Genomic DNA, 25,883 nt, shown 5'->3' with positions numbered 1-25,883 from the left:
TCCCCAAACCCGCATAGACACACGTGTGGGCAAATATGCCTTGCTGAGAGAAGAGATTTGTGCAAGAACGTAGGTTTGTAAATGTTTGTGCTTTGAGTAAGGTCTCCTGTGGAACAAAACCAGATGTTTTTTGGTATTCTCAGCTCTTCTGTGGCAACATTGTGATTTTTTTATTATTTTTTTTTCCCCCCTCATATTTTTCAGGATACTTACAGGATTATTTTAAGAAAAAAGGGAAGGCTGCAGAGATGCCTTTGGGTGTGTGAGAAGAAAGTTATTTTGAAGAATGAATGTGTTAGAGGGCATGAAAGATATGGGGGGAAACCAAGATAGTGCTTTTTCATGGCTAAGGAGGCCTCACTCCCCCAAGAAGGACTCTCCTGTCGCTCTTCTTCCCATACAGGGCATGTGCGTTTTCTGCAGGCAGAGTGCGGATGGTGTGCAGGCAGCAGGTTGTTTATTCCAAGTGCTTTTTTCCAGGAAGTGTTCCCGAGGGGTCCCACCTCACTCCTGCTGCTTGCCTTGGCTCCGACAAGAGGGCAGTTTGAAGGCGGGCTGGGATGTCCCCGCTGAGAGCAGGCAGACTCGTGACAGCCTGGCAGGGGGCAGAGCTGGACCCATGGTGTGGGGCTGAGCCCATGGGAGCCTGAGCTGCTTTGCATGTCTTGGGGCTTTGCAGCGAGTGTTGCTTCGGGAGGGACAGGAACAGACTGGGGGCCCGGGCAGTGAGCAGCACTGCAGAGGGAGACTGGAGCCGCAGGGGTGTGGGACGTGTGGTTACTGCCCCACACAGAGGGTGACGCTTCTGCGCCTCGGCTCCCTCCGGGGCATGGGATGCGCCTTGTGCGCCGGGAAAGGCCACCTGCACCCTCCTGTGGGACTGGAGCCCTTCGGGGCTGCCGGGACAACCCACGAGAGTTTTCATCCCATATTGTACCCCATTGCTTATTGTCAGGGAGGGGAAAGCCTTACTGCAACGTGGGACTGGCGTCACCCTACCCCCCTGCCTTGGGGAGAGGCTTAAGATATGGCTGGGTTTTGCCCATTTTTTTTCTTGCCCAATTTGCTGGGTGTGAGGAGGCAATGCTGTGCTCCGAGGGCAGCTGTGGCAGCCTGTGGGGCTGTGGCGCCGGGACAGGGCAGTGAGGCGCACACACGAGGGGCCCCGTGGAGAAAGGCACTTTGTTGGATTTGTAGTGCGTTATCAATTGACCCTGTGATGCAAATTCTTCTCCCAGCAAGTAATGCAATAATAAATTTGATTTGCAGTGTTCATGAGATTAAATGTTTTTTTGAAGATGAAATCACCCTCTAGGGCCTGTTCTAACCCAAAGCTGAGAGTGCTTCCTCCGCTCACCACGCAACCATTGCCAGCCGTTTGCGGGCTAGCCCCACAAAACCACCATTGCTGATTGTCTGTGTCTGCAGTTCCAACGGCTAGGTTAGCTTGGAAGTTTTCGGGAGGTAGGAGGCCAATCTGCTGAGATGGGCTGGTGGGGAAAGGCAGGGCTGGGGAGGTACAGCGCAGCAAGCAGAGAAGGGCAGTCCTCAGCTCTGTCACCAGCCACACGGGCAGGTCTGGGCTCCCCGTCAGCCCCGCCATGCCTCAGTTTCCTTCCTTGGGACCAGCAAAGCTTTCTGTGCTCCTGCAGCTGTACCGAGAGTCATATGCGTCCAAATTTTGGTGTCTCTCAAGGCAGCTGTGGGAGATTGCCACAGAGAAGCTTGCAAAGGAGGCAAAAAGAGGGATAAAATGAGACAGCTCCAGATGATCTGATACGAATCTGTCTCTTACTTTATGGCTCTGTAATTGCCTTGCCAAGAGCATTTATTTCTCTTTTCTGGTCTGTGTGAAATGTGGTATGTAAGTGTGGCAGCAGATAGAGGGGGGAAAAGGAGTAGGTTTGTTTTGTAGAATAATTGGCCTTGCCCAGAGATTAATATGAAATTATTAGAATACCAAATGGATGTCAATGGCTTGGAGAATGGTCTTCATCAGGCTGACCCTAGCAGTGGCCTGAAGGGACCGGTTGTGCGTGGCCGATGCCCAGAACCCGTTTCAATGCCTTGTTCCCTTCTGTGTCTCTCCAGCTCAGCCGTGTGGGGGCCGCCTGAACTCCAAGGATGCTGGGTACATCACCTCCCCGGGGTACCCCAATGACTACCCCTCCCACCAGAACTGCGAGTGGGTCATCTACACCCCTGAATCTAACCAGAAGATTATCCTCAACTTCAACCCTCACTTTGAAATTGAAAAGCACGACTGCAAGTAAGAGCTTTCCTCTTCCTCTCTAGTACATAGTCACCTCTTCCTGCTTTTACCTAGCGGTATGGGCCTCATGCTTCCTTGAGCGTGAAAACGAGCATTGTCCTGAGCCCCCATAGTGCTCTGTCTCATTGCCTTTCAGGGGCAAGTGTGCCTCTGTCACTGGGTGGTTATAAGATGCTCCTTTGGACACATAGGATGAGCCTACTCTGCATTGAACTAGTGGTTCTTAACTCAGCCTGGTATCACCTGAAAGCAAGAGCTAACTGGCTTTCAGCCTGAGTTTGACTTTGGTTAAAAAGCAGCTTGTTTTTCTCAGTGTTGAAGTGACCTCACTGTCCTTTTAAACTGTGCTGGGAGAGCAGAGTAATTTCCTGGTGTGTAACTAGGCAGAGGGATGGCATAGGGAGCCCTAGGGCTGGAGACCCAGGCTCTGGCCATGTGAGTCTGGGGGCTTGGGGGTCTGAGCTGTTTGGTCTGGATCTGACTCTTCACAGTGCTTTTTCTGCTGTATTTGGTAAACTGGGGGTTTAGTTTTGTTTGCTTTTTTTATCTCTTCTTTTAAGGGATTTGGAAACTAGATGTCCGGGGAAAAACAATTAACAGCTAGTAAAGAATAATTAATGGCATCAAAGGGCACCATAAAAGGCTGAGTTAATAACATGGTCTCAGCAGACATATAAACCTGTGTGTTTAATCTGGTATCCACAGCCAGTTACAGGGATGCCTGAGCTGTGAAGGAGTCTGGAGTCTCCTAAAACAGATCTGACACAGCAGTCTTGCCAGACACGCTGGTCCTGTTGATTAAAAGGAGGTTATATACGGAGAGGGGAACTCTGTTTGCTAAAAGGACAGAGGGACAGAGGAAGCATTTATGGGGCTGTAGAATCAGTCCTGTGGAGAACAAAGAATTCAGCACAGGTTTGATGATGTACTGAAGGTTATGAAGTGTAGAGCTGGATCCTCAGCTACCATAAATCAGCATAGCTTTTCTAACTCTAATGAAGGTGTGCTGATTGATGTCATTGGGGATCTCATCACCCCCTACAGATAAAGCCTGGGCTAATAAGGCTTCAAGCACCATGAACTCTCCCTGAAGTCACTGTGTGTGCAAGGCGTTTAGCACTTTGCAGGATCAGGCCTGTGTTTAGAGAGGGGAGAAGGTAGAGAAGCTTAATATGGGCAAAGATGAACACAACAAGGCCTCGGCAGTACGTGTGAGAATGATGATTGCTATCAGACTTTATTATTGCTTGTAAAGGCTGAATTGTATAGCCTTCTCATAGCTAATGCAGTTGCCCCAAATTCACAGTAATAAAAGCTTTATAGGCCTGTATTTGCATTCTGCAGAGTATGCAGTATGTCTTGGGCAGGGCAGTATTGTGTGCAGGGAAGAGGTTGAGCTGGACAGGAGGGACTCCAGCTTCTGCCTCTCCAAGGTCTTGAGCAAGCAAAGCCAGGTTGGTCAGAGAGCCGCCCTCCCAGGCCCCTGGCTTTTCTTCTACACATAGGAAGCTGTGAATTTTAGTTCTGAGCACCTTGGTCAACTTTTGCCATGTTTTGCTGCCTGTGAGAGAGCAGTCTGGTCCCAAGCTGCAGGTGGTGTGTGCTGGAGGGGCTGCCTGAGCATGGGAGATGTTGTCCCTTTGCTGCTTTCTACTTAACTGTGGCACATCTGAGTGCCTGTGATCTCACCCTTTCCCTTTCTGTGTGTATGTGCATGCAGGGCACCGTTAGTTAAAGAAGAAAGGTTTGAGTTGGAGGGGTTCAGTCCCCTGTGTGGGACATGAGTGGTGGAGGGTTCGTCAGGGTTTCTGATTCAGTTCAGTTCCTACGACAACATTGCTCTCTAGAAACCAGGTATTAGCATCAAACCTTTACTGCAAGTGAAGTTTGCTTGCACCTCTATCCCCTCAGCTGCCACCTGTGTGCGAGTGAAACAGGGTTCACCCACAGGGTGCTTGGGCTTCTGCTGGCCACAGATGTGAGCTGGAAGCCAAGTGACTTTGGGTGCTTGCTCTCCAGAGCCATCACTGCAAAAGAGTGGGTTTGAAAGAACTTCATAGAGAGTGGTTGATAGAAAGCACAACCAAACAAATGAAAACAGTGCATGATAAACACTGCCTGAAAGAAATTGATAGGAGGGAGATTGTAAAGTGATTTTTTTAGTGATCTACCAGGAGACTAGTATTAACACTGTGTAATGCTTGGGCATTAAGCAGTACTAATAGGACACTATCCAGTAATAAATCTCATCTGAGTGTCAGAGGGTATTTTATGAAGAAACAAAGGCCTCACTGCAGCTGCAGGTGGGAACCTTAACAGGAACAGGAGTTCAGCATCAAAGAAACATAGTCTTAGGGCAGAGCTCTTCATTTGACATTTGATCGTTAATATAGAGCACGTTCACACAAATGTGACAGGCTGATGAACCCCGTTGTGGCGCTCTGTCTCTGGGCAGACAAGGTTCCCCCTACTCTGATATTGCTATTTAGCAGCTATCAGAGCAGGAGCAGGGCTGGTCTGTGCTTCCAGCTGCCAGAGGTAACCCTTTGCTCTGTTGCTTCTTCCTTCGAGATTTCATTTTACCTTATTAGGCTAAAGTTTCTCCCTCATAAAGCATAACATTTACATTCCTAAAACCCGTTCTAAGGCCTACAGAAATATCTGCAGAAACCTTTTTAGTTTTACTGTGTCCTTTCTGGCCTTCCTTGTATCTGCTTTAGATTTCCCTTTGGGACGGGAGGCATTTCCTCCTGTGTTTTGTACAGTGCCTGGCACTCTGGGGACCTCTGCGAATGGTCAGTGATTTCCCCTCGCCGGGCAGCTGGCCGGAAAGGGCCTGTGTACCTGGGGCTGCCTGGACGCTGGAGCAAGGCTGTCTGCAGAGAGCGGCTTCGGCAGCTGGCCCTCCCTGCCTGGAGCTGGGAGCATCAGCAGGGGATGGACGCCTGGAGGTGGCAGCCAGGGGCGGCTACTCCAAGCTGATTGCTATTGTTTTTCTGGAGGCGCATCTGGGCTTTTATTTTTCGGCTGTTTCCAGCTGCATTAAGAAGTAACTGTACCACCACCATCATGAAAGGAGTAATTTGGTGTAATTGAAGCCCCAGAACATATTCCTCCTTCTCTTTCTCTGTCTCCCTCTGCTTCATCTGTGCCCCGAGGAAGCGCCTTACTTTGGGAAGGCACTTCAGGTTAAGAAAACTTGCCTTCTCCTGCTGCTGTGGCTCCTGTTCACCAGCCCAGCATGGATCCCTGTTGCAGGAGGGTGGGCATGCTGTGGTAGGGAGTGTGGGACCCCCACCGTTGTACATGCAGCTGTGGGGCTGCAGCAGTAATTGCAGAGCCAGAAGGGAAGTTTGATGCTCTGCTAAAAGACCTGCCAAACTATTTGGAAATAATTGTAATAGCCTGTCTGCTCGCTGTTTCTTCTTCTCACAAGCACAGCTGTTGCTCGGGCACTGTGGCCCCGTGCCGTCGGTATCTGCTCTCTGAGCAGGGAAGTGGCATCCAGTGGAAAAGAACATGCTGCTGCGGCGAAATGTTTCCACTCCCCGCATGGCATGGCGGTAGCTGGCCGGCCATGTGCATGCCAGGGTTTATTTGTGATCCCACAAGCGACCTGAACCGTTTGCGATAGGGGTGGCCGTCCCCCGGCTCACACAGTCACGTAGCCGAGCTGCCCGCTACTTCCTAGTTGCCATTTCACTGTTCTGCCTGCGCTGCTTGCTTGGAAAATCCAAGTCAGAAACCTCAGCTCTGTGTGATTCATTGCATTTATAACCACCTTTTCCATTCGTGTCTCTCTCCCACTGCTGGGGTTCTCTTTGGACCGTTAAAAGCTCCCTCCCGAGGCTGGCTACTGCCCCTGCCATCCCCGGCCACACTGGGCTGACTCTGCTGGAGGATTTGACTGGGCAGAGCTGCCGTTGAGTGCTGGGGCACTGCTGTACGCTCTGGGCACAGGCACGCTGCCTCCGGACTGCAGCCGCTGGCCTTGTGCTGCCTCCACAAGCAGAAGACATTTCAGCTGAGTCATAACATCTGCACCAGAGGAACGTTATTTTTTTTTTTAAAAAAAAAAAAAAAAGCCCGACTGACACTCAGACCGTGCTGGGGGGGTTTCTGTCGCCCTTTCCTACACATGCCGCAGCTGGGTTGCGATCGGTGGGATCTCTGCCTGCGGAGGGTCTGGGGATCGCTGCTGTGGCTCGCAGCCCCCTCTGGTGGTACATGCCAAATGCTTGGCGATGGTCTCTGGGGACAGGGGCCCGGGGTTCCAAAAAAAAGGCAGGAGCTGGTATAATGGGTGTCAGCCTGGAGCTGCTCAGGCTCTTTCTCCTGACTTGGGCTTCCCATGTCAAGCCCTGGGGGTTTCCAGAAACAGGAACCGGGGCCACCATAGTGAGGAAATTTATGCTGTTGTCACTGTGACCTTGTAAGCACTGCGATGGTGTCAAGAGAGTTGAACTAAGTTCAGCATCCTGGTGTGTGCTGGATACTGAGCAGGCACGGCAGGAGATGCCCCTGGTCCCAGCCCCAAGGTCAGAGTGGACCAAGGTTTGGCAAGGGAAGACACCACTCTCCCAACACTTGTCTCTGAGTGCTGCCAGCCAGGTGACACTGGCAGTAGCATGCTGGTGTTCCGGGCCACGGTACAAAGGATGAGGCATGCAGGTTTGGCGAGACAACGAAGGCCTTTTGTGGCAGCATGGCCATCTCCTGTGCTTCCAGGAAGCTGGGCACTGGAATGAAACAGCTCTGCTTCCTTCCTAGAAAGCAGCAGAGATGCTGGCCCAAGTCCCTTGCTCAGGTGGCAGGGGGAGCTGCAGCCAGCCCCAGTGCCCACAGGCAGGCAGGCAGCTGGGGGCTGCGGTATTCAGCCTGGCTCTCTTGACCATCTCCTTCAAACAAGAGGATAATATTGCAAGAAGCCGTCCTTCCATCAGCAAAGGTTAAGAGTAGACAAGGCAGCAATCATGGACAGCTAATTAGTAAATGCTTTGAAAAGTATGCATAATTAGCTTGTTAGTACACATTTTAGAAACAATGCAGTTCAGCTAGAGATTGGGAAAATGCTTAGAAAAGAGAAGTACATTTGGAGCACTACAGAGCATGCAGGGCTTGGGGGGGTTCTTTGCTGGGATGCAAGGGGAAGTGACTGCATCTCCTGCGACGCTGGGGGAGTAAAGCTTTAACTTTGCAGAGAGAGGAAGTCAATGATGAGTGTTAAGGAAGGCATTTGCTTGCTCATACATTTGTGGCATGGGTAGCCAGAAGCTACATTTCTGACGTACAGGAAATAATTCAGTCTGGGTAACATGACACTGAAGCTCAACTTGTCTTCAAATGAGCTTCTACTGTTTTCCAGCTCCATCCAGCATCCGCTATATGGTTCATAATTCCCGTCAAGCCCAGGTCATTTTCTGAAATGAAACATCAATGAATGGGTTAGCTGTGACGGTGTTAGACCAGCTCATGAGTTAACAGCTCAAGGTTGTTCACATCTGTCTCTGCTGCCCATCTGCAGAGCTGAGAGTTTAGCTTGCTCCACGACTGTGCTTCCCCATGACCCAGAGCCTCTCCCTGGGGGGATGGGCCAAGTCCAGGCTCCACAGAAGGTGATGGCCCTGAAGGCACTCTCCTGGGGTCTCCTATGTCGCGCCGGCTCACCAGCATCCGGCGCGTAGGAGTCAGATCTGGTTTTGCACCTTGTTTCCTATTGGCATGATGACAAATTGAGGGCCAGCTGGTGACACTGGGAACAATAGCATTAGAGACAGAGACCTCTCCCCCTCCTTCCTGCTAATGAGGAGGAGGTGGGAGGAGGAGGTGGTGTTGTACTTGCTTCTTACTCAGCCTCTCTGGCCAGCAAGGGAGGGAGCAGGACCCATGGGTCGCCCACAGGGCTGGCTGTGGTGGCTCCTCACTAACTGGCTTCAGGATCCGGCTAAAAGCGTCAGAAGCCTGTGCCTTTCGTGAGCGTGCAGTGCAAGCCACACTCCAGCTTTAAGTCCCATGCATCTTTGCTGACCCTGCTTAGTGCAGATGCCATAGGACAGTAGTAGAACAATCCCACTGAAACGGCCTGGTGGTAACCACAGCATTGGGATACTCGTGCTTTCAGCAAAGAGCCCAAGGCCTTTGGCTGTCTTTGCAACAGTGCTCCAGCTTACTGGGTGACACCATTCACAGAGGCTCATCCCAAATCGGTGGGCCTCAGGAGACAAAATGTCTGTGGGGATATGTCTCAGTCACTTTTTTTGCATCCCACAGCGGGGTTAGCAGTGTTCTTCCATGGCGTGGGTTTGCTGTCTGGATGAGGGATTTAGAAGGTTTACTGAATGTAAGGAAAGTGTCAGAATGATATTTTAAAAATTACACTTTTTTTGTTGAGGACCAGATGCAAAGCCCAGTAAAGGCAGCAGGAGGTTTTACCTTGATTTCTGTAGGAACTGGTTTAGGCTTTTAACAAGCAACTGTTTGCCTTAGCTACATGCAGCCTTTTTAATGGATATCATCACTATTGTCAGGCTGTAACAGGGGAGTGGCAGACTCACCACCAATATCAGGGCTGGGAGTTGTGAGATTTGAGTTCTTCTCCCTCCCTTGCTTTTGATTTACTGTTCCTGCTTTGGCAAATCACTTTAAATTCCCTGCCCTGTAACGAAGAGAGGAGACCTGGGCATCTACAGGTATAAAACCCAGTGTAGATAGCAACAGTGCATTGCATGCTGCCTTCTAAAGGCTGCTGCATAGCAGCATCACAGAGGAGCAGGTCAGAGCGCTGCAGGCAACGATTGGTTCATTCCCAGCCTTTTCTGGCCGGGTGTGAATTCTGCAATTAAATATGAATGCAAACTAAAAAGAACAGACTGCAAAGAGCAGACTGAAAACAGAAGAAATTTCTGGTTGCTTTTGGCCAGAGCTCAGCACAGAGCTTATTTGAAAGAATTGGGGGAGGTTAGTTTTTAGTCTGAGACTAGTTGTCCGTCTTCTTTAAATCAAGCAGCTGCACATCACCATTGAATGGCAATGTAACAGTATGTTGCAAACCACAGTCTGGTGATCCTGGAATTCCTTATAAGTTAATAGCAGTCATGGTCCACTAATCACAGCTAAGATGTTTTAAGCAACTGTCTTTGATATATCAGTTCAAACACACCATAGAAAGCCTTCCTTATGCTGGCTTAGCAAGGAGATCAGTAGATCATTAGAAAGAGTGAATAACCTGGGGTTTTTTGTTTGCGTTTTTTTTTCCTCCTGAATCCCAAGGAATTCTTGAGATCTACATAGAGCGTTGCTGAGCAATCACAGTCCAGTAGTATGGTGGTGGTTTTAAAGTAGCACTGGGTCAGACATGGAGGTATTAGTGTCTAATGTATTGCTAGAAGCAGAGCCTGAAGTAGCGGGGTCTGACATCAGAAATCCTGTGCCAAAGACTTAGTCCTGTTACAAAGGGCACAGAAACCAGCAGGGCAGCTGCTCTGTGCGTGCTGTAGCTGCCCCAAATGTCACTTCTTGCAGAGTTATGGAACACATTGCGGTTGGTGTGAAGAAGGGTGCGCCCCTGTTTTTTGAGGTGGGCTCCCCCTTTGCTGAGACAGGCAGCACTCGCCCACTGGCGGTGGGAGAGCCCCTGTGCTCAGCCCTGTGCCTGCCGAGGCTGTGCCACATGCAGGGTGTTTGCGCGGGAAGTGCTCAACGTATTAGAAACCTCCAGGGAACCCTCGGAGCTGGGGTTGTTGACGGATGTCCAACACGGAGTAGGGCCCTCCCCCAGCCCTGACCAGCAGCATGAGAGTTTGAGGCACGTGTTCAGCTTTCTTCCTCTTTTGTGAGCGTTGGTGTGAGTTTTCATTTACGTTGTTATTTTGCAGTGAAAAGGGAAGGTGTAAAGCCTGACTCTTACATGTTGTGCCTTTGGTAATGCTGATGTTTGGCTGATAATCATGGGCAGGAACAAGGTCTGGGATCTCCATCAGCAGAGGGGACTGACTCACCATTGATCTATGTTCACTGCATCTTGTTGAAGTTTTTTGACCCATTTGATTTCTTAGGTTTTCTTTTGTGAAAACCTTCTGATTTTTCTGCCATTCAGGAGCAAAACTTCTCTCTGTGTCTTTAAATATGGCAGATGGGGATTTCTTCAGATGTCCAACAACTCAATTGAAGGAGACCTCAGGAGACCTCTCCCCTTCCCTGTCCCCCTTCTCAGCCTGTCTTTTCATCTGCAATCTGGAGATGTAAGGGCAATAGTAATAGAGTGTCAGAGGAAGTAATTGATTCATCACACGCCGAGAGAGGAGTCTGTTGCCTTCAGTGTCAATGGAGCTGAACCACAGCCTGGAAGGGTGAGGGAGGCTTGTAAACACTCCATGGCTGAGCTGGCAGGACAAAGCAGACATACCGCTGCGGCTGAGTGAGAGGGTGACACAAAGGGTTGCTTCAAAGAAAATCTTCCTCAACAAAGCAGTGGCAGGGCCCTTGTTTGTGGGAGAAATAGGGATGCTCCCATCCCCCTGTTCCCAGAGCGTGTTAAAGAGAAAAGGTACCAACCAGCTTCATGGAGCAGCCCACTCCTTCATCTCTGTCTTCCTCTCCTATCTTGATGTGGCTGCCACTCCAACCTGCTGTCCCAGGCAGGGCTGAGCTCACCTCAGGGGTACTGACCAGCCCCTGCAAGCCGTTAATTTCTCCCACACCCTCAGATACATACTGCTGCTTCCGCGACCCGGGCGGGAGGCCACCGCTGCTGTGAACGCACAGCAAGACGTGATATGACATGTGCATGGCATGGTGCTCACCCTTGTCCAGGTATTGATTGCGCTCATACCCTTGGCGAGGCTCGTTCTGATGGTTGTTGAGCTGTGAGTGCCTGTGTTTTAGGGGGAGAAGAAGGTAGGAGATGCTGTGCTACCTACACAGCATGCAAGGAGGGATCAGGCAGGTTTGGTGTGCCGTTTGCCCCAGAAACCGCTCTTACTACAAGCTGGCATGATCAGGTTGTTGTGGAAGTGCCCAAATAGTGGAGGCTTCAGGCCAGCCTTGGCAGCAGAGCTTTGCTTACATGTGCCTTGGCTAAGGCAGGAGCTGGGCTGTGAAGAGACTGTGTCTGTGAAACTGCGGGGTCACAAAGCCGTCCTGTGGTAGGCTGGTCCCAGGGTGACCATCCGTCATTAACAAGGGATGTCAGCAGCCAGGAGCGGGAGGGTGGGCTGCTCGGGGCTCTGTTCTTGCAACCTCCTTGATACAGTTGGTGCTTAATGAGGTGTTTGTTTCGGTTTTGTGCTGAAAAAAGCCAGTGCAAATGAGTGATATGTGGAAAGCCGAGCTGCAAAGCTCCCATCTGATCCCAGTTATTACCAGCTCTTTCGTTCTTCACGGCGTGTTGTGTCTAAGGCCGTGACTGATACTGTGCCAGTGAGGTGCCATGAGACATCGCTTGCTAAGGCTCCGTGGAGGGTGTTTTCCTCTGGGAACAGGGCTGGCACAGCAGAGCATGTGAGTGTCCCCTAATCCTCATGAGCACCTGCCAGCCAGTCTCCAGACCTTCAGCCACCAAGGTCAACCTGGCCCAAACTGATCTCCACCTATTGCCTGGGCTGCTGGGCACTGGATCCCATCAGGAGATGGGAGCCTGTTCACCTGCTGCCCCTGCTCCCCCACAGCAAAGCGGGTGAAGTGAGCATTTGCCCCCTGCCTTCTGCCTGCTCTGCTGCTTTTCGGCAGTAAATTTTCCACTTGTGGTTGTTATCTTTTCTTATATACGTTTTTTTTTCTTTCTCTTAGTGATCAAGTGCCTGTGAGTGGTGACAGTAAAATGACACAGAAACCAAAGTCTAATTTTTTCCACAGATGGATTGTAGCAGAAGGAGGAAAGTGCAAATGCAGTTTCTCAAGTGTCCTGCATTTTGGGGTATGAAAAGGTTGTGAGTTGCTTCAGTTCCCTTAGAGCAGCAACAGAAGGCAGAATGCAGTGGAAAGGGGGGCTGTTCTTCACATGCTTTATATATTTTATTCCTGGTTGCACCATGATTTTTTGCCCCCAGACAATACCAAAGACATCTTGCGACAAAAGACCCCTGCAGCTAAGGATAGAAGGGTGAGGAATTTATAGAGACAGTTTTGGAGACAGAGATAAAATTAAACAGCCATGTGTAACTCCTGAACAACAGCCTGCAGAAAACCCCTAAAGTGCACATTAGCACATCTTGTTTTCTTATATAATGAACGGTTTTCCAGACATGCCCCAGATGAGAGCACTTCTCTACTCCAACGCGCCTTTCCGCAGCGATCTGGCAACACAGCTTGAAGAAGGCAGCCCGAGGACCAACGGCAAAGCGTGGGGGAGCCTTTGCTTTCCCATCTTGGGGGGGAGAGCAGCATGCTAGGAGCTGAAATTCCCTCCTGAATCAGAACTTGCCACAGGAGCAGTTTGCAGCTATGTTTTATTCTTCCCCTTGCAAGATGTATTTTGGCTATCTTTTTTTTCTCCCCCCTCGCATAAGTTAACAGTAACTGCTGACTCTTCCCATCAGTGGTGCTCGTATGGAGGTGAAAACAACCCAAGAAGTATAAATAGAGGCTATTTGTAGTTTCCAATTTTTTTTGTCTTCAAGGCATTTTTGAAGAACTTTTCCAATCTGTTAGGATTATTTTCTCTCTGTCTCTTTTTTTTTCTTTTTCTTTTTTTTGACTGGATGACTGAATTTTTCTTATTTCTCAGAAATTTTGGTCAGATTTTTGAGGAGATAGGAAAATAATCCAAAGCACAGTGAAACGATTGCAAAACCCCACAATACTGTGATTAGACAAAATGGAATTGGATGCAACAAATTCAAAACAAACTTCAGAGAAATCCTAAGCAGTTACACTCCCCCAGGCCTGGCTCTCTCCCTGCTGCCACTGGATTTTGATCATTTTAGTAACTGAAATCCAGAGAAAGCCCTTCAAGTTCAAAGCAACGATAACCTGTTTCTCTCTGCTGTTGCCACGGGCATTTATTTTCATCAGGGCAAGACAAGGGCAAACTCTGCCTGCTCTGAGTGCACTTCGGCCCCACAAGCTGCAGATTGAGACCGGATCAATCTCTCCTATATTCAGCCACCTAAAGTCCAGGTCCAGTCAGCAAGAGTGATTTAAACTACCTGTGTTGTCAGTGCAGAAGAACGATTAATCCCATCCCAAGCTGGGTGTGAGGAGTCTGCTTCCACTGAGAGCAGAGGTTTCGTTGGCTAAAGCTAAATATGATACAAGCTTTTTAGGTCTGCGCACAAATCTGTATCAGGATCTGTGTTTATGAGGACTGATTCTCTTCTCACCCCAGAGTAAATTAGGAGTGATTACCCTTAAAACGATGAGTTACACATGTGTAAAACCAGTTCAAGTCAAAGGAGAATCCAATTCATCTGCTGTATTTATAATTAATTACTCTGATTAAGGGCTGGCAGCTAAGATCAAACTTCATTGCTCTTGTTTCATCAGACAGCAGAGGTGCTTGGCTCTGCTGTCATGGCTATTAAAAAAAAAAAAAAAGTTTAGAAGTCTCCAGCAGTTTCTGCAGCAATTTAACCTTTGAAGGGTATGTCCTGCAGTTGCTTAAGATTATATAAACATCACAGAAAAGTTTTCTTGTCTTTCACACTGTAACCACCCATGAAATAAGGATTTAGGTTGAAGATGGTGTATGAAAGAGCATGAAGATGGGTGGTGACACAGAAAAATCAACTAAGCCAGCTAGCATGTAATGGACATTAATTCTAGCCGCCTTTTGATTGCAAAACAAGCACAGAGCTTCTGGTTCACAGTTTTTTAACCACCTCTATACTGCAGCTGCTATTTCATTTCTAAGAAACAGCCTTTTGTTAGAGGGTATTTAAAAACCCTTATGCTTTTTATAACAATTTCTGACAAACAAACCGCTTGCCACCTTTTCAAAGGGAACAATTGCATTTACCAGCTGATGTTATGGCTAAGCAGGTTCCCCACGCCTTCCTTGAGCTACCTGCAGAGTATTAACGCCTACTCATTTCACTAGAATTGCAGTTTCCCTTCCTATTCTCAGCAGATGCATTCAAGACACCGTGACATATGGTTCAAGCAGACCAGAGGCCTCGAAGGCTCAAGTCAACACTGGGCATTCCCAAATTTGGGGCTGTTGGCATGCAGTCAGTACCTATTTGTCTCTCTGTCTATCTAGGCCAGACTCCTCCAATATAATATAATCTGTCTAATCAAGGCTGGCTTCTATTCTTGGCTGTGCTGCAAACTTCCTGTGTGACCTTGGGCCAGCCACCGCTCCTCTCTGCCTTCCCACCTCTCAGGGTCTCGTGAGGACCCCATCATTAATGTTTGCCAGGTGCAGTCATGAGCCCCATGGAAATGCCTATAAATAACATCTCCAAATTAAACATTGAGGAAGTTCAAGTTAAAGCCTTGCAACTCTCTCTGGCCCTGGCAAGCACTGGAAACTGAGTTTAGCTGAGTATGACCAACTCTAAATCATAACTCTGGAAAGAGGCTGAGAAAGCTGCCAGCTAGGTCAGAGCTTGGTCTGGGGAGCCAGCCCTCCTCCAGCTTTGAAGCAAGGCTTACACAAATTCATGTATCACGAGGCCTTACATTATGGCTGTGAGCATATACATGATTTATCATATGTGTTTCTCTCCATCCTAAGCCAACATCCCTGTAATGTCCTTGAAGCATGTTTCAGTGGGGAAGGACTAAGCATCTCTTAGGATTTGGGGCTGAGGGGCAGTAGGTTTGTTGATCATGTGTAGAGCAGCGTGTGTCCCAAAACTGTGCTTTGTGCCGAGTTGCATGGCTCTGGAGAGGAGCACCCAGAGGAATGGCTCAGGCTCTCTGGTGCTGCTCCCCAGATGGGTCACAGCGTTTCACCGGTGCCTGGGTGAGCACCTGGGAGGTCTGTGCCGGCCTCGGGGGACAGTGGAACACGGTTTGATGGCCAGGGAGCAGATTAGCTCCCTGAAAAGGTGGAGGTCTTCTCATAATCACTGTGGTTGGGGCCTGTTTGCCTTTATTGTGCCTCGCAGCTTTGTTTGGAGAGCCAGCAGCAAAGTGACTTAGGTAAAAAGGAGAGAAAGAAAAGACTGGGAAGCAGAGGGGGTTGACTGGAGGAAAAAGCAAGCAAGCAAGCATGAGTAATACAGGCATTAGAAGTGCTTTATAATTAGTTTATAAAAGCTCTCTTAACATCAGCAGAGCACATTCTACTAAAATCTTTAATAAAAACGCAGCAGTATTTGTAAGCATTGTACATTTTCCATTTAATTCTGTTAAACAGCTCCAAGAAGAGTGTCTAAGCAATGCATTTCCCTCCTTTCTCAACCCCCATTGTCTGGGCAGCTAAAAGCACTTCAGCTTTGCCTTAAAACTCTCTGGTGGAAATCTCTGTTTGAGGTGGTTTCAAACCAACTGGCCAGCCTTCCCACTCAAGGAACAGCTGGAAATACCCTGCTGCTGGAGGAGCAGCTTACTGCAGTCACCTTCCCTGCAAGAAGACTTGGTTAATCCATTGACTGTACTTGTGGGTTACGGAGGCTGCACCCTGCCCTCACATGTTTATGGTTGGCTCACTGGAGCAGTGCCTACATGGGGGGAAGTGGCCACGAAATGTATTTGGAGATGGCAGCTCGCCCAGTGGAGGTAATGCTAGAGAGGTCAGCCCACAAGGGTGTTGGTGCACATTGACTGAAACAATGAATTTGGTTATATGACTGAAATGCAAATTGCTGGGCACTGGTCAAGACAGTTTGGATGCCGTCACCCCATAAGTGTGTCCCACCCAGCTGTGCCCTAGTCTATAATTATCTGGAAATGAAACAGTTAGAGTAGAAAGCATCCCCAGGGTTGGGTTTTCTTCCTTCCAATTTTTCTTCTTGTTTTTCACACGGGAAGAACAAAGTCTGGAAGGCATGCTTAAGCTTAACAGAAGCAAAGGTCTGGCCAAACTAGTTTTTAACATGGCCAGTGACCCAACGTGAGGAGAATGGGGTTTATCAGCTTGTTTGATTGTGGGCCAAGGCATGGACACAACTGAAGCATACGATGCCAAGAGAGTCTGTAGTGGGGATTAGCCAGTGTTCTTGCTGAAGTTTGAAAGTTTCACATTTTGGACCAGACGTCTTTGGTGTTTCGGTATGAAAGCCTAAAGCTTAATTGCTATGTTGGAGAGGAAGTAGGTGCTCCTGCTCATCTGGGCAGGAGTTACTTCCTGAGTGTAATACTCTCCCAATGCATGCTCTCTTTATATGACCTGAAGAAAGAGAGTTTTGCCTCATGAGGAGCAGAGGGCTTGGGCCAAGATTTTTTTCACTAGGGAAGAAAACTCTTATGCATTTATATTAATTTTACATTTGGCAAAAATGATTCCCTGACCTTCTCCTAGGGGCTTTTTCAGTTGTTTGTAACATTTGATTTATTAAGGATTAGCTTCAGTAGGAGAAAGCTCAGTTAGATGCTTGGATGAAGCCAAACAGGGTTTAATTCAGAGAGGCAAATATTTCCTGATGATTTACTTACTAGATTCATTCTTTAATTTTCCATTTGCAGACTGCCCATGAGCAGATTGCAATATTCCCAAATTGTATATATTATTGTCCCTGCCCATGGCAAAGGGATTGGAACTAGATGATCTTTAAGGTCCCTTCCAACCCTAACCGTTCTATGATTCTGTGATTATTGGAAGTTATCCACCCATTCAATAAGCAAATATTTCTTTGTTCAGAATTTGCTTCTGAAATCACTAGGGCTCCTACAGCACTGGGTAGTTTGAGGACCCATGTGGACAGCGGTAGGGTGTTTGGTGTGTTGGCTACAGCAGAAGCTGTGATTGTTACAGTCAAGTAGTCGAAGCCATGTATTGTGTTGGCGAGTTATAACCCCACGAGGACACAAACAGATGTGATTCTCTGGGATGCAGCTAACCTCTGCCTGTGCCATGCAAATGGCAACTTTTACAGTCTGCTCAATTAACTGTGTTTTGCCAACATTCACGTTTTTGCCAAATTAATTTTTTGCCACATATTTGCGACTTCACTACTAGCCGGCAGTCCTGCGGCACAGATGTGTACTTCAGATGTGGAAGGGCTGAAAGTACACTGAGAACAAGCAGTTATTTAGAGAACAAAATGTCCTTGCTGTTTGCTTAGTGCTACTTTAAACAAATAGACAAACAAAGAGGAAAAAATTCTACTTAAAAGAAGCACTAACACTGCCCTCTATGTTCCTCCTCCCTGGGGAGACGGTGGGATCAAGCCACACATGATGGACATTAGTGGGGTCATGCAGGGTGCTGCTGGATGGTGTCAGGGTAATTAGGGGTCATGAGGTGACAGGGAGCGGCACAGGGCTGAGGAGAGAGCAGAGGGAACAGATCTTCATTTACATTGCTTGTGTCCACCCACCAGCTAAGCCAAACGCTCTTCCTGCATGAGTGCCTCTTCTCAAGACCGCTTGGATTTCACCTTGGCCAAGCCAATTGAGTCTGTAACGAAGTTAAAGGCTGGGTGGTTGCAGCTAGCTGAGTGCTTGGTCCAACATAGACAGGATTTTATCTGCAGGCATTTTGCCTCTGGCTCTCAGCCTGATTTAGTCCCAAAAAGGAGGGAAACTGAAGCCATCCGGGCCATCTTTCTTTGTGGAAGAGCACACTGAGTCCCTGTAAGTTTGTTTTGAGGTTGTTGCCTGCCGATGTGTGCTTTGCAGAACAGGCATAAGTCACATGAGGATCATTCTGTATCCAGCAAGCTACTTCTCCTTTCAACTCTCCATTCCCGAACAGGCGATCTTGTGACAAAGAAGAAAGGCAGGTTCCTGGCAGCCTGGAGATGCTTTTTCCCTCCCCGGCCCTGTGAGAAGAGCTGTAGCACGTTGTTCAAACAGGTTGATACAAAGCGAATAAACAGTTGAAGAGAGATGGGCAGTTTCTGTAAATAGCAGCATGCTGGCCAGAGAGGAGAAAAGGAGCGGAAGAGCGCGGGTGTTAGAAGGCAGCTGAAGAACAAGATGTTCACATAAAAGCTGTTTGTTTCTTCATAGCACACAGAGCCTGAGACTACCTTATCATTAGTCATGGCCCAGAAAAATATGAAGGAATCTGTGGGAGTTTCACCTTCTAGCCAGGCTTTGCAACAAGCTTTTGCCTCTGCACCAGGAGACAATTCTTCCAAACCTGCAGATTCCTCCCCACACAGTTCAGATGCCCAGGAGCCATGGTGGTGGGCGGGAGTGGGCATCGCCGAGTGGTGTTTAGCAAAGGCAGGTTGCGGTTACAGGGTGTACAAGGATCAGGCAATAGGGAATGAGGTCACCCAGCTCTTATGCAGCACTTCTCATCCGCAGAAATCTTTGACAGCACTTAATAGAAGAGGATCGGTATTAGTGTCCAAGTGCTAAGTAAGTGTACCAGCCACACTTGTTAAAGGGCCAATGTGGTGTCAGACAGTGCACGCAATAGCTACTGGCTCACGCGGATCGAACCACTCTGGCCAAGCATGTCATGCTTGGTGCGTGCTTGGCAGGATCGCACCTGGATGGTGGAATAAACTGAGCTGTGCTTAGCACGATAGCACTTAAGGCGAGAGGTAAGGGAAGGAGAGCAGCCCCAGGAGAGTTGTATCTGAGCTTCTCCCCATGCCGAAGGAGTCTTGTGGAAATGGAGGCAAATTATGTCCTAAATTTTGCCTGTTGGCTCTGAAGTTGAAGTGGGTGTGACTGAAATAAGTTAATGATGTGAGCTGCAACAGGGGAAAGGACTTAACGTGTAGCCAGACGGAGAGAAGGGAAAAAATGTGTTGAGGATGTGTGTATGTGTGATGTGGTGTGGTGTGAGCAACAGACAGAGTCCCAGGTACCTTTCTGGAAGATGTTCTGTGAAATATGCAAATATAAAGAAGTGTTTTGTGTTTGTTCCTGGCATCCTGAAGCATCTCCCTGGCAGATGGTTTTACTGCCATTTCACCTGCCTCCACAGGTATGACTACATCGAGATCCGAGATGGCGACAGTGAAGCAGCAGACCTGCTGGGCAAGCACTGTGGGAACATTGCACCTCCTACCATCGTCTCTTCTGGCCCCTATCTCTACATCAAGTTTACCTCAGACTACGCGCGGCAAGGTGCTGGCTTCTCCCTGCGCTACGAGATCTACAAGACAGGTGAGCGTCTGAGTCAATGCCTGTCTCCCAGGCTGTTTGCCACAATGATCTTCACAAGGAGATGTCTTTGGCTACCTTTTCAATGTGATTTTTAGCATGTTCTCTAGAGATAGAGAGTTTGGTTTTTTTTTAAGCAAGTCTGTTGCATCACACTTCAAAGAAGGTAAAGATGTTAGTGGTGCATGATAGTGCATTTCTGGATCACAGTGTGGCATGAAAAGCAAGGTTTCTCCTGTTTCTTGTATTCGAGGACAAGAAACATATCTCCTTGGCATGTGTGGAGGTTTTTAGGGCTACGTAGGGATTGTCCCTCCGTTAGGAGCGCATGGAGCTCCCCCTCCTGTGGAGCTGTGATTCAAGGCTGATCAATGACACTGTGTTTTCTCTCCCTGGAAGCAGGGTTTGTAACTGGGGAGCTCTGGTTTTCAAGGAACTGCTGTCAGCAGTGCTGTCAAGGTCTGAGACAGTGCCTTTCCAGGCAGATGTAAGAGGAACTATTTGTAAAACTCTTTAATACTGAACTATTACTGAGGAAAGGAAAAGCTGCTCAAAGGCCTTTTAATAGTGTTTCTGTCTAAATATTTGCCAGAATTGGGTGTCTGGGAAGAAGGAGGCTTGAGAAAATAAAACCCGCTCTGTGTGTGCCCCGTGTGTGCAGGTGAGAGAGGTGTGCCCGCGTACCGAGGGAACAAGAGTGTGTTTTGCGCGGGGATGCAATCCCCCTCCCTGAGCCTGCATTCCTTTGGGCATGAATTGGAAGAAAACACATACGTGGCTTTCACGTTATCACATCCAGCACGAAAAAAATGCCATGCCGGGTGAAGAACCAGAAAGGAGCACAACGGGGTCACTTAGCCAGCATCTTCAAAGGGCAGGCATGGAGCAGAGGCACCAGTGCCCAGGGGCCCTGGCCCAGCTGTGTGGCAGGGAGGTGCGCAGGCAGCCCAGTCACAGGTAGATGTGAATGTGGAGACTCTGTTGCAAGAGAATGGGACTCCCCAAATTCATTCTGAAATAGTGGGGATAGGTGCCTGGAGGTTCAGGTGGATGAGGAAAGTGCTATTGCAGGTGATGGCCTGGGCTATATAACCGCCTGTTGAGCTGTTGTCCTGCAGCCAGCTCACCACTGCTCTTTGTTAATGGTTAGGATGCAGATTAGCCCTGAAAGAGTTTAGTGGTTCACCCAGCTATTGGGGTTTGCTAAGGTCAGTAGCCAGCACTGAGGATGGCAAAGAATGCCTGTGTTCAGGCAGGAAGACTACCAACCCACCTCATCCTCCCTTGTCTCTCCCCCCTTGGACACTCCTCCTCTGAGCCCAGCAGACTGCACTGGGTTGTGCTTGTCCTCCCATCAGGTCCATCCCCTGAGTCGGGCACGGGGCAATGTGGAGTGGTACAGCTGGCTGAAGTGGCCGGACCAGGCTGAGCGTGACTGGTGGGCAAGGATGGCAGGAAGGAATCCTCTCTGCCTGGCTGGGATTAAAATTAACTAATTTTAATTAATGGGAAAAATTAATGGGAAAAGGAGATTTTGTTCCTGCTGGTAGGGAGGGAGAGGAAGCAAGGGCTGCTCTGGGGGAGAGCGGATGTTGGGAGATGGGAGTCAGGTTTATGTCACTCTATGTACATCCATGCAGAGCTGCCCTCCGGCCTGAAGTGGTGTTTGGGCTCCTTTAGCCACCCCACCACCCTGCAGGAAGCCATCCTCTCCAGATACAGCCACACTTTCTTCCAGCCACAGCCCACAAAATTCAGCCCAGCAAGGCAGGTTTTGTCACAGGAGCTGGGATGAGCCTGTGATCCGGGAGCACTCCCAGCCCGCCTGCCTGTGGGGCTCCCAGGGCGGGCGATGGGCAGCGTTGGCTGCGGGGCCATCGCAGTATGAGCAAACTCTGCCTTTTTTTGCAGGCAGGCACGGGAGAAGTTTCCTTCTGAGCCGTCAGCTAGCCAGCAAGGGTGTCACTAGCTTTAAAGGTCATCGGATTGTCATTGTCCACGTCAGTAAAGGCAGCGTGGCTGCAGCTTCCTTTTTTCTTAGAGGTGACCTAAAAAAACAGCTCCATTCAACTGAGCCTTCATTTCCACACCTAGTGCTAAATTTCCCTTATCTCTGTGTGAGAGAGGAGCAATCTGCATACAAACAACTGCATACCAGTCTTTGAATCCCCCGATGGGTATCAGTCAGCAGTCTGTGGGCAGACAAAAGAGCCGCCTGCCCTGGCTGGTCCAGCCTCCCCGCTGCTCACTTTGTGAGTCAGTTTGGCAGAGCTGGCCTGAGCTCTCCATCGCTGGGCATCAAAGTCTCCTCTCAGGCTGGGCCGTGCTGCCGAAGCCAGCATGGCTCCCCTTGATTATCTGCAGCTTCCTTACAACAAAACCGATCATTGTGTTTGCTGGTATCAGCCAAACTGTAGACAAAGATGCCAAATGCGATAAGAGCCCCACGCGAGGAAACCGTTGTTGTCTAATGCAGTGACATAGTTACATCTGCCTCCTGTCTCTAGAGGACGGTTCCTGACTCTGGGTTTAGTCTTTGATTTTCTCCCTAGCTCGGAGCTTGTGTTATTTTTCCTATTTATCCATTTGTCTTTCAAGCTGTTTGGAGCGAAGTACACCCTTAGCTCTGTTCACGGCGTTATGCTGTGATTTGTGTTTGGCCTTATTTTTTGTCTCTGTGTTTTACCCCACAGGTTCACACCAGAAAAGCTGGCTGCTTCATTAGGTAGTCAATTAAGAGCCTCTCCTGAGTAGCTCTCCAGCTAGGTGCTGCATAATGCAGTGCTGGGATCCTGCTATTACTGTGGGCTGCTGGCCTGACTCCTGTAGGTTAATGCTGAATTGAATAACAAGACTCCCATTAGTCCCAGGAAGGCTCACGCTGCCTAGAAGAGCCGGAGCACAAGTGTTTGTAGAGGAGAAGGAGAGTGTCCCAGTAAAACCAAAGCAGAAACCTGTGCAAATGCTAACACCAAGTTGCAGCAGCAGCCCGCAGCCTCGCTAATATCCCCTTTTGCCTCTGATAGCTTCAGGCTGCACATTTCTGTTGCCTATTGTCCTGTCTCCATGGCATAGCAGTTTCAAAGCCACCGTGGTATGAATACGACACAAATTCCCCTTTCCCTGGCCGCCCCAAGGCACCTTGGCTGTGTAAGAGGGGCCACGGAGCTGGCCTGGCTGCAGCCAAGGCCAGTGCTGAGGTCAGCAATAAATAAGAGGCAACATTGTCTGCTCTCCTCGCCACGCAAAGGTCTTCCTTAAGGATAGAAATAACTTGCATTTTTGATGTGGATGGCTCAGTCTGTAAGAAAGAGGACTCTGTTCCCCTTCTCAGCAGAGATGCCCCTTGTTACCCCCACTCTTGTCGCAGCCATGGAGCAGGGACGTATGCTGGAGCTGCCCCTCACCCTTTGCGTGGGACTCGGGGGTCTGCAGGCTAACTGCGTGCTTCCCAAGGGTTTCCAGATAACAGTGGAGACATTGGCTCCCTCCCCCAGGCCCTTTCACTGTGTAAATATTTGTGCTTCCAGATTTTCTCAAGAGGAAACTGAGGCACAGATGTCCATGCCACAGAGGAAGAGGTTGCAGGAGACCAGCCCCTGGGGATGGCTTTTTCCAAAGAGATGGCATCCCCATTACTCCTCTCTGCCCCTTCCCAGGCAACCCCCTCTCCAAACATGAGCTCTTCCTTCAGACCTGGACCTGCTGTGGCCTTTTGCCAGCACAGCTGGCGGGTGGCAGCCGCAGCAGCAAGGGCCATGTGCAACAGGCCCCTGCACACTGGCCAGCCCCTCCATTGGCTTTGGGGCAGTGGACACAGGTCTTCCAGCAGGTCGCTGTTTGATAAGCTCAGCAGACAGTGGGTAGCGCTGGTGGGGAAAGTCCAGCCTAACTCAGCATGGCCTCCCTTCCCCACCAGGGCCAGTGCCACTGGCTTGGGGTACATGGCAGGGTGCTGACCTGCCAAATCATAGCCGTGGCTTTGGATGGGATCACTCTCCTAGTCCCATTTTTGGAGGAATTGGCAGGGGGATCAGCAGTGACATAGGGTTTACATTTGCAGAGCTGTCTGAGGGATTTAGACACATGCTGTGCATTCCAGTGAACGCACGAACCTCATCTCTCCACCTGTGGAAAGCTTTGAAAATCACCCTGTTGGTCCTTGCAGGAATTCACACAGCTCTTGGGTTACAGGACATTTCCAGAAGTCAATATGCAGCCCCTCCAAGCTCAAAATGGGGTTTCCATGATATGTCAAGCTGTTGGCATTAAGCTGCATTGTTGCTAAGGCAGTGGGTTTTTTCCTGCCACTACAGGCTCTGAGGACTGCTCCAGAAACTTCACAGCCTCCAATGGCACTATTGAGTCTCCAGGTTTCCCTGACAAGTATCCACACAACCTGGACTGCGTCTTCACCATCATAGCCAAGCCAAAGACAGAAATTCTCCTCCACTTTCTGCTCTTCGACCTCGAGCATGACCCACTGCAGGCAGGGGAAGGAGATTGCAAGTACGACTGGCTGGACATCTGGGACGGCATCCCTCAGGGTAAGCCATGGGATGCTGCGCTGCTGTCCTCAGTCTCTCTTGGTGTCTCACAAAGCTCCAAAACTGTGCGTTATGTGTCTGAACACCAAAGGTACCTAACCTCAGACGTGGCTGCAGCCTTCCATCAGGGTGCTCCGTGGATGGCTGTGGGGGCAGTGCGCTTGCAGAACGCTACGTGCATAAAACCCCAAACTACTTCTCTGTTGTAACCACTGATCTGAAAAGCCCCATGGGACACTCCAAGACACCACCAGTCCTCTCTCAGGGAAGGGCAGTGGGTTCCTGCAGTGCTGGGAGGACTTCCCTACCGCGTACCAACACTGAGAGACAGAGCAGATTGGAGCATTTCCCAGCAATTGCAGAGCAATGCCTGCTGCAGTGAATATTTCTGCACGGCATGGCATGGGGCCAGTGGATGTAAAAAATAGCCCATCTCCAAAGCTTTTCTTCTATCTTGGTCGGTTCCACTAAGGCATCCCTGCTGAGTGATGCCAATCTGCTGGTGACCCAGGAGGCCAGTGGAAAAGTAGGCGTTACCTTTGCTGCTCTTTCTTTTGCAGTTGGCCCCTTGATTGGCAGATACTGTGGCACTAAGATGCCGTCAGACATCCGCTCAACCACCGGTGTCCTCTCGCTCACCTTCCACACAGATCTGGCAGTGGCTAAAGATGGTTTCTCTGCTCAGTACTACTTGATCCAGCAGGAAGTCCCAGAAAGTAAGTTGGAAACGTGTGTGTGACTTTAGGCAGTCGTTTCACCTCTTTTCCCAAGTCTTTCACTTGGCACATGCAAGAGTGAGGCAGGCAGGAGTGTGTCCAGGGCTGGTCCTCCACCAGCAATGCATACAGCAGTTACACTAGGTGTGTTCTCTGTATCTCACAGAAGTGAGATTTCAGTAAGAATCACACTTTCTGACCTTTCTTTGACTTTTCAGTTGCTTGTGAAGTCTTCCCAATACCTTTTGGGATAGAATACTTCATGTATGTGCTCAGCCCAGAGAATTAGAGGAAGACTTCAGCCCAGCAGGTGCAGCAGATTCATTAAAGCACAGGGGAAAATACTCTCTCTTTCTCTCTCTCTGGTTTTCCAAAAATTCACAGCCCTAAACTACAAATTGGAATTTCTTGGCTGTCTAATTAAAAAATGCCTAAGCTCTAAGAATTTCAAACCAAAATTTGTTTTAGATGCTTTATTAAGGGAGGTAAATTGATTTGGAGTAGGAAGTAAGTTGTGTGTTTTGAGAATGAAAAGCATTTTGATTCTTTGTGATAACGCTTGCAGGAGAGGAAAGATTTGGTTGTTTTCCCATGGTATTTTTACATCAGAGCTACAGGTCTTGACCTCTTTTAGCAGTGAACCTGTGACACAACAGAAGAAGTCTTCAGGACACCCCTCAGTCCCAGAGAAAGAGAGGAGTCCCTGATCCAACACTAAAAGCCCATGACAGAGAGCAGGGTAGAGCAGGGGCTGTGCTGTGCTGGGGCAGTTGGGCTGCAGGCTCTTGCTCTGAGATTGAGTTAGGGATGTTCAGCTGAGGCTGTGAGAGCTACAGACCGGTGTGAGCTCTTCACCATTGCCTATCTCCACACTCAGTTGATCTGTTCTTTAATCTCCTTTCTACTCTGTTCTTTAAAAGGATTGGGAAAATAAGATGTTAATGACACAAAGCTTGAGAAATCAAGCACAAGAGCTGTTAAAGAGCCAGGCCTGTTTTGATTTATGCTGGTGTAAAATTGAAACTTTAATAATACCACTGAAATCTTAAATTGGCCCACCATTTCCACACAGGGTTGACTTGGCCACATTAGAAACACAGGCAGTTTGGTGGAGCCCCATTGGTTTACAGCAGCGGCACGCTTGAGCCTGTGTGCCATTTCCTGTCAATGTTTTCTTTG

At 49.1% G+C, this 25,883-nt stretch overlaps 1 protein-coding gene across 1 annotated transcript in view; it reads left to right on the top strand.

The window, feature by feature from the left end:
* NRP2 (neuropilin 2) overlaps positions 1 to 25,883 on the top strand; it is an 86,971-nt gene that overhangs the window by 9,881 nt on the left and 51,207 nt on the right. Inside the window, exons 2-5 of the mRNA XM_086615514.1 lie at positions 2,092 to 2,269; positions 19,263 to 19,444; positions 23,758 to 23,988; positions 24,549 to 24,704. Of these exons, the coding sequence (XP_086471640.1) occupies positions 2,092 to 2,269; positions 19,263 to 19,444; positions 23,758 to 23,988; positions 24,549 to 24,704 (747 nt within the window). The remainder of the gene's footprint in view (positions 1 to 2,091; positions 2,270 to 19,262; positions 19,445 to 23,757; positions 23,989 to 24,548; positions 24,705 to 25,883) is intronic.

This window comes from Tauraco erythrolophus, chromosome 8 (assembly GCF_009769465.1).
Source record: "Tauraco erythrolophus isolate bTauEry1 chromosome 8, bTauEry1.pri, whole genome shotgun sequence".
In the NCBI taxonomy this organism is placed as follows: Eukaryota; Metazoa; Chordata; class Aves; order Musophagiformes; family Musophagidae; genus Tauraco; species Tauraco erythrolophus.
Note: the sequence above shows the minus strand (reverse complement) of the source record. Positions and strands in the feature narration are given on the sequence as shown.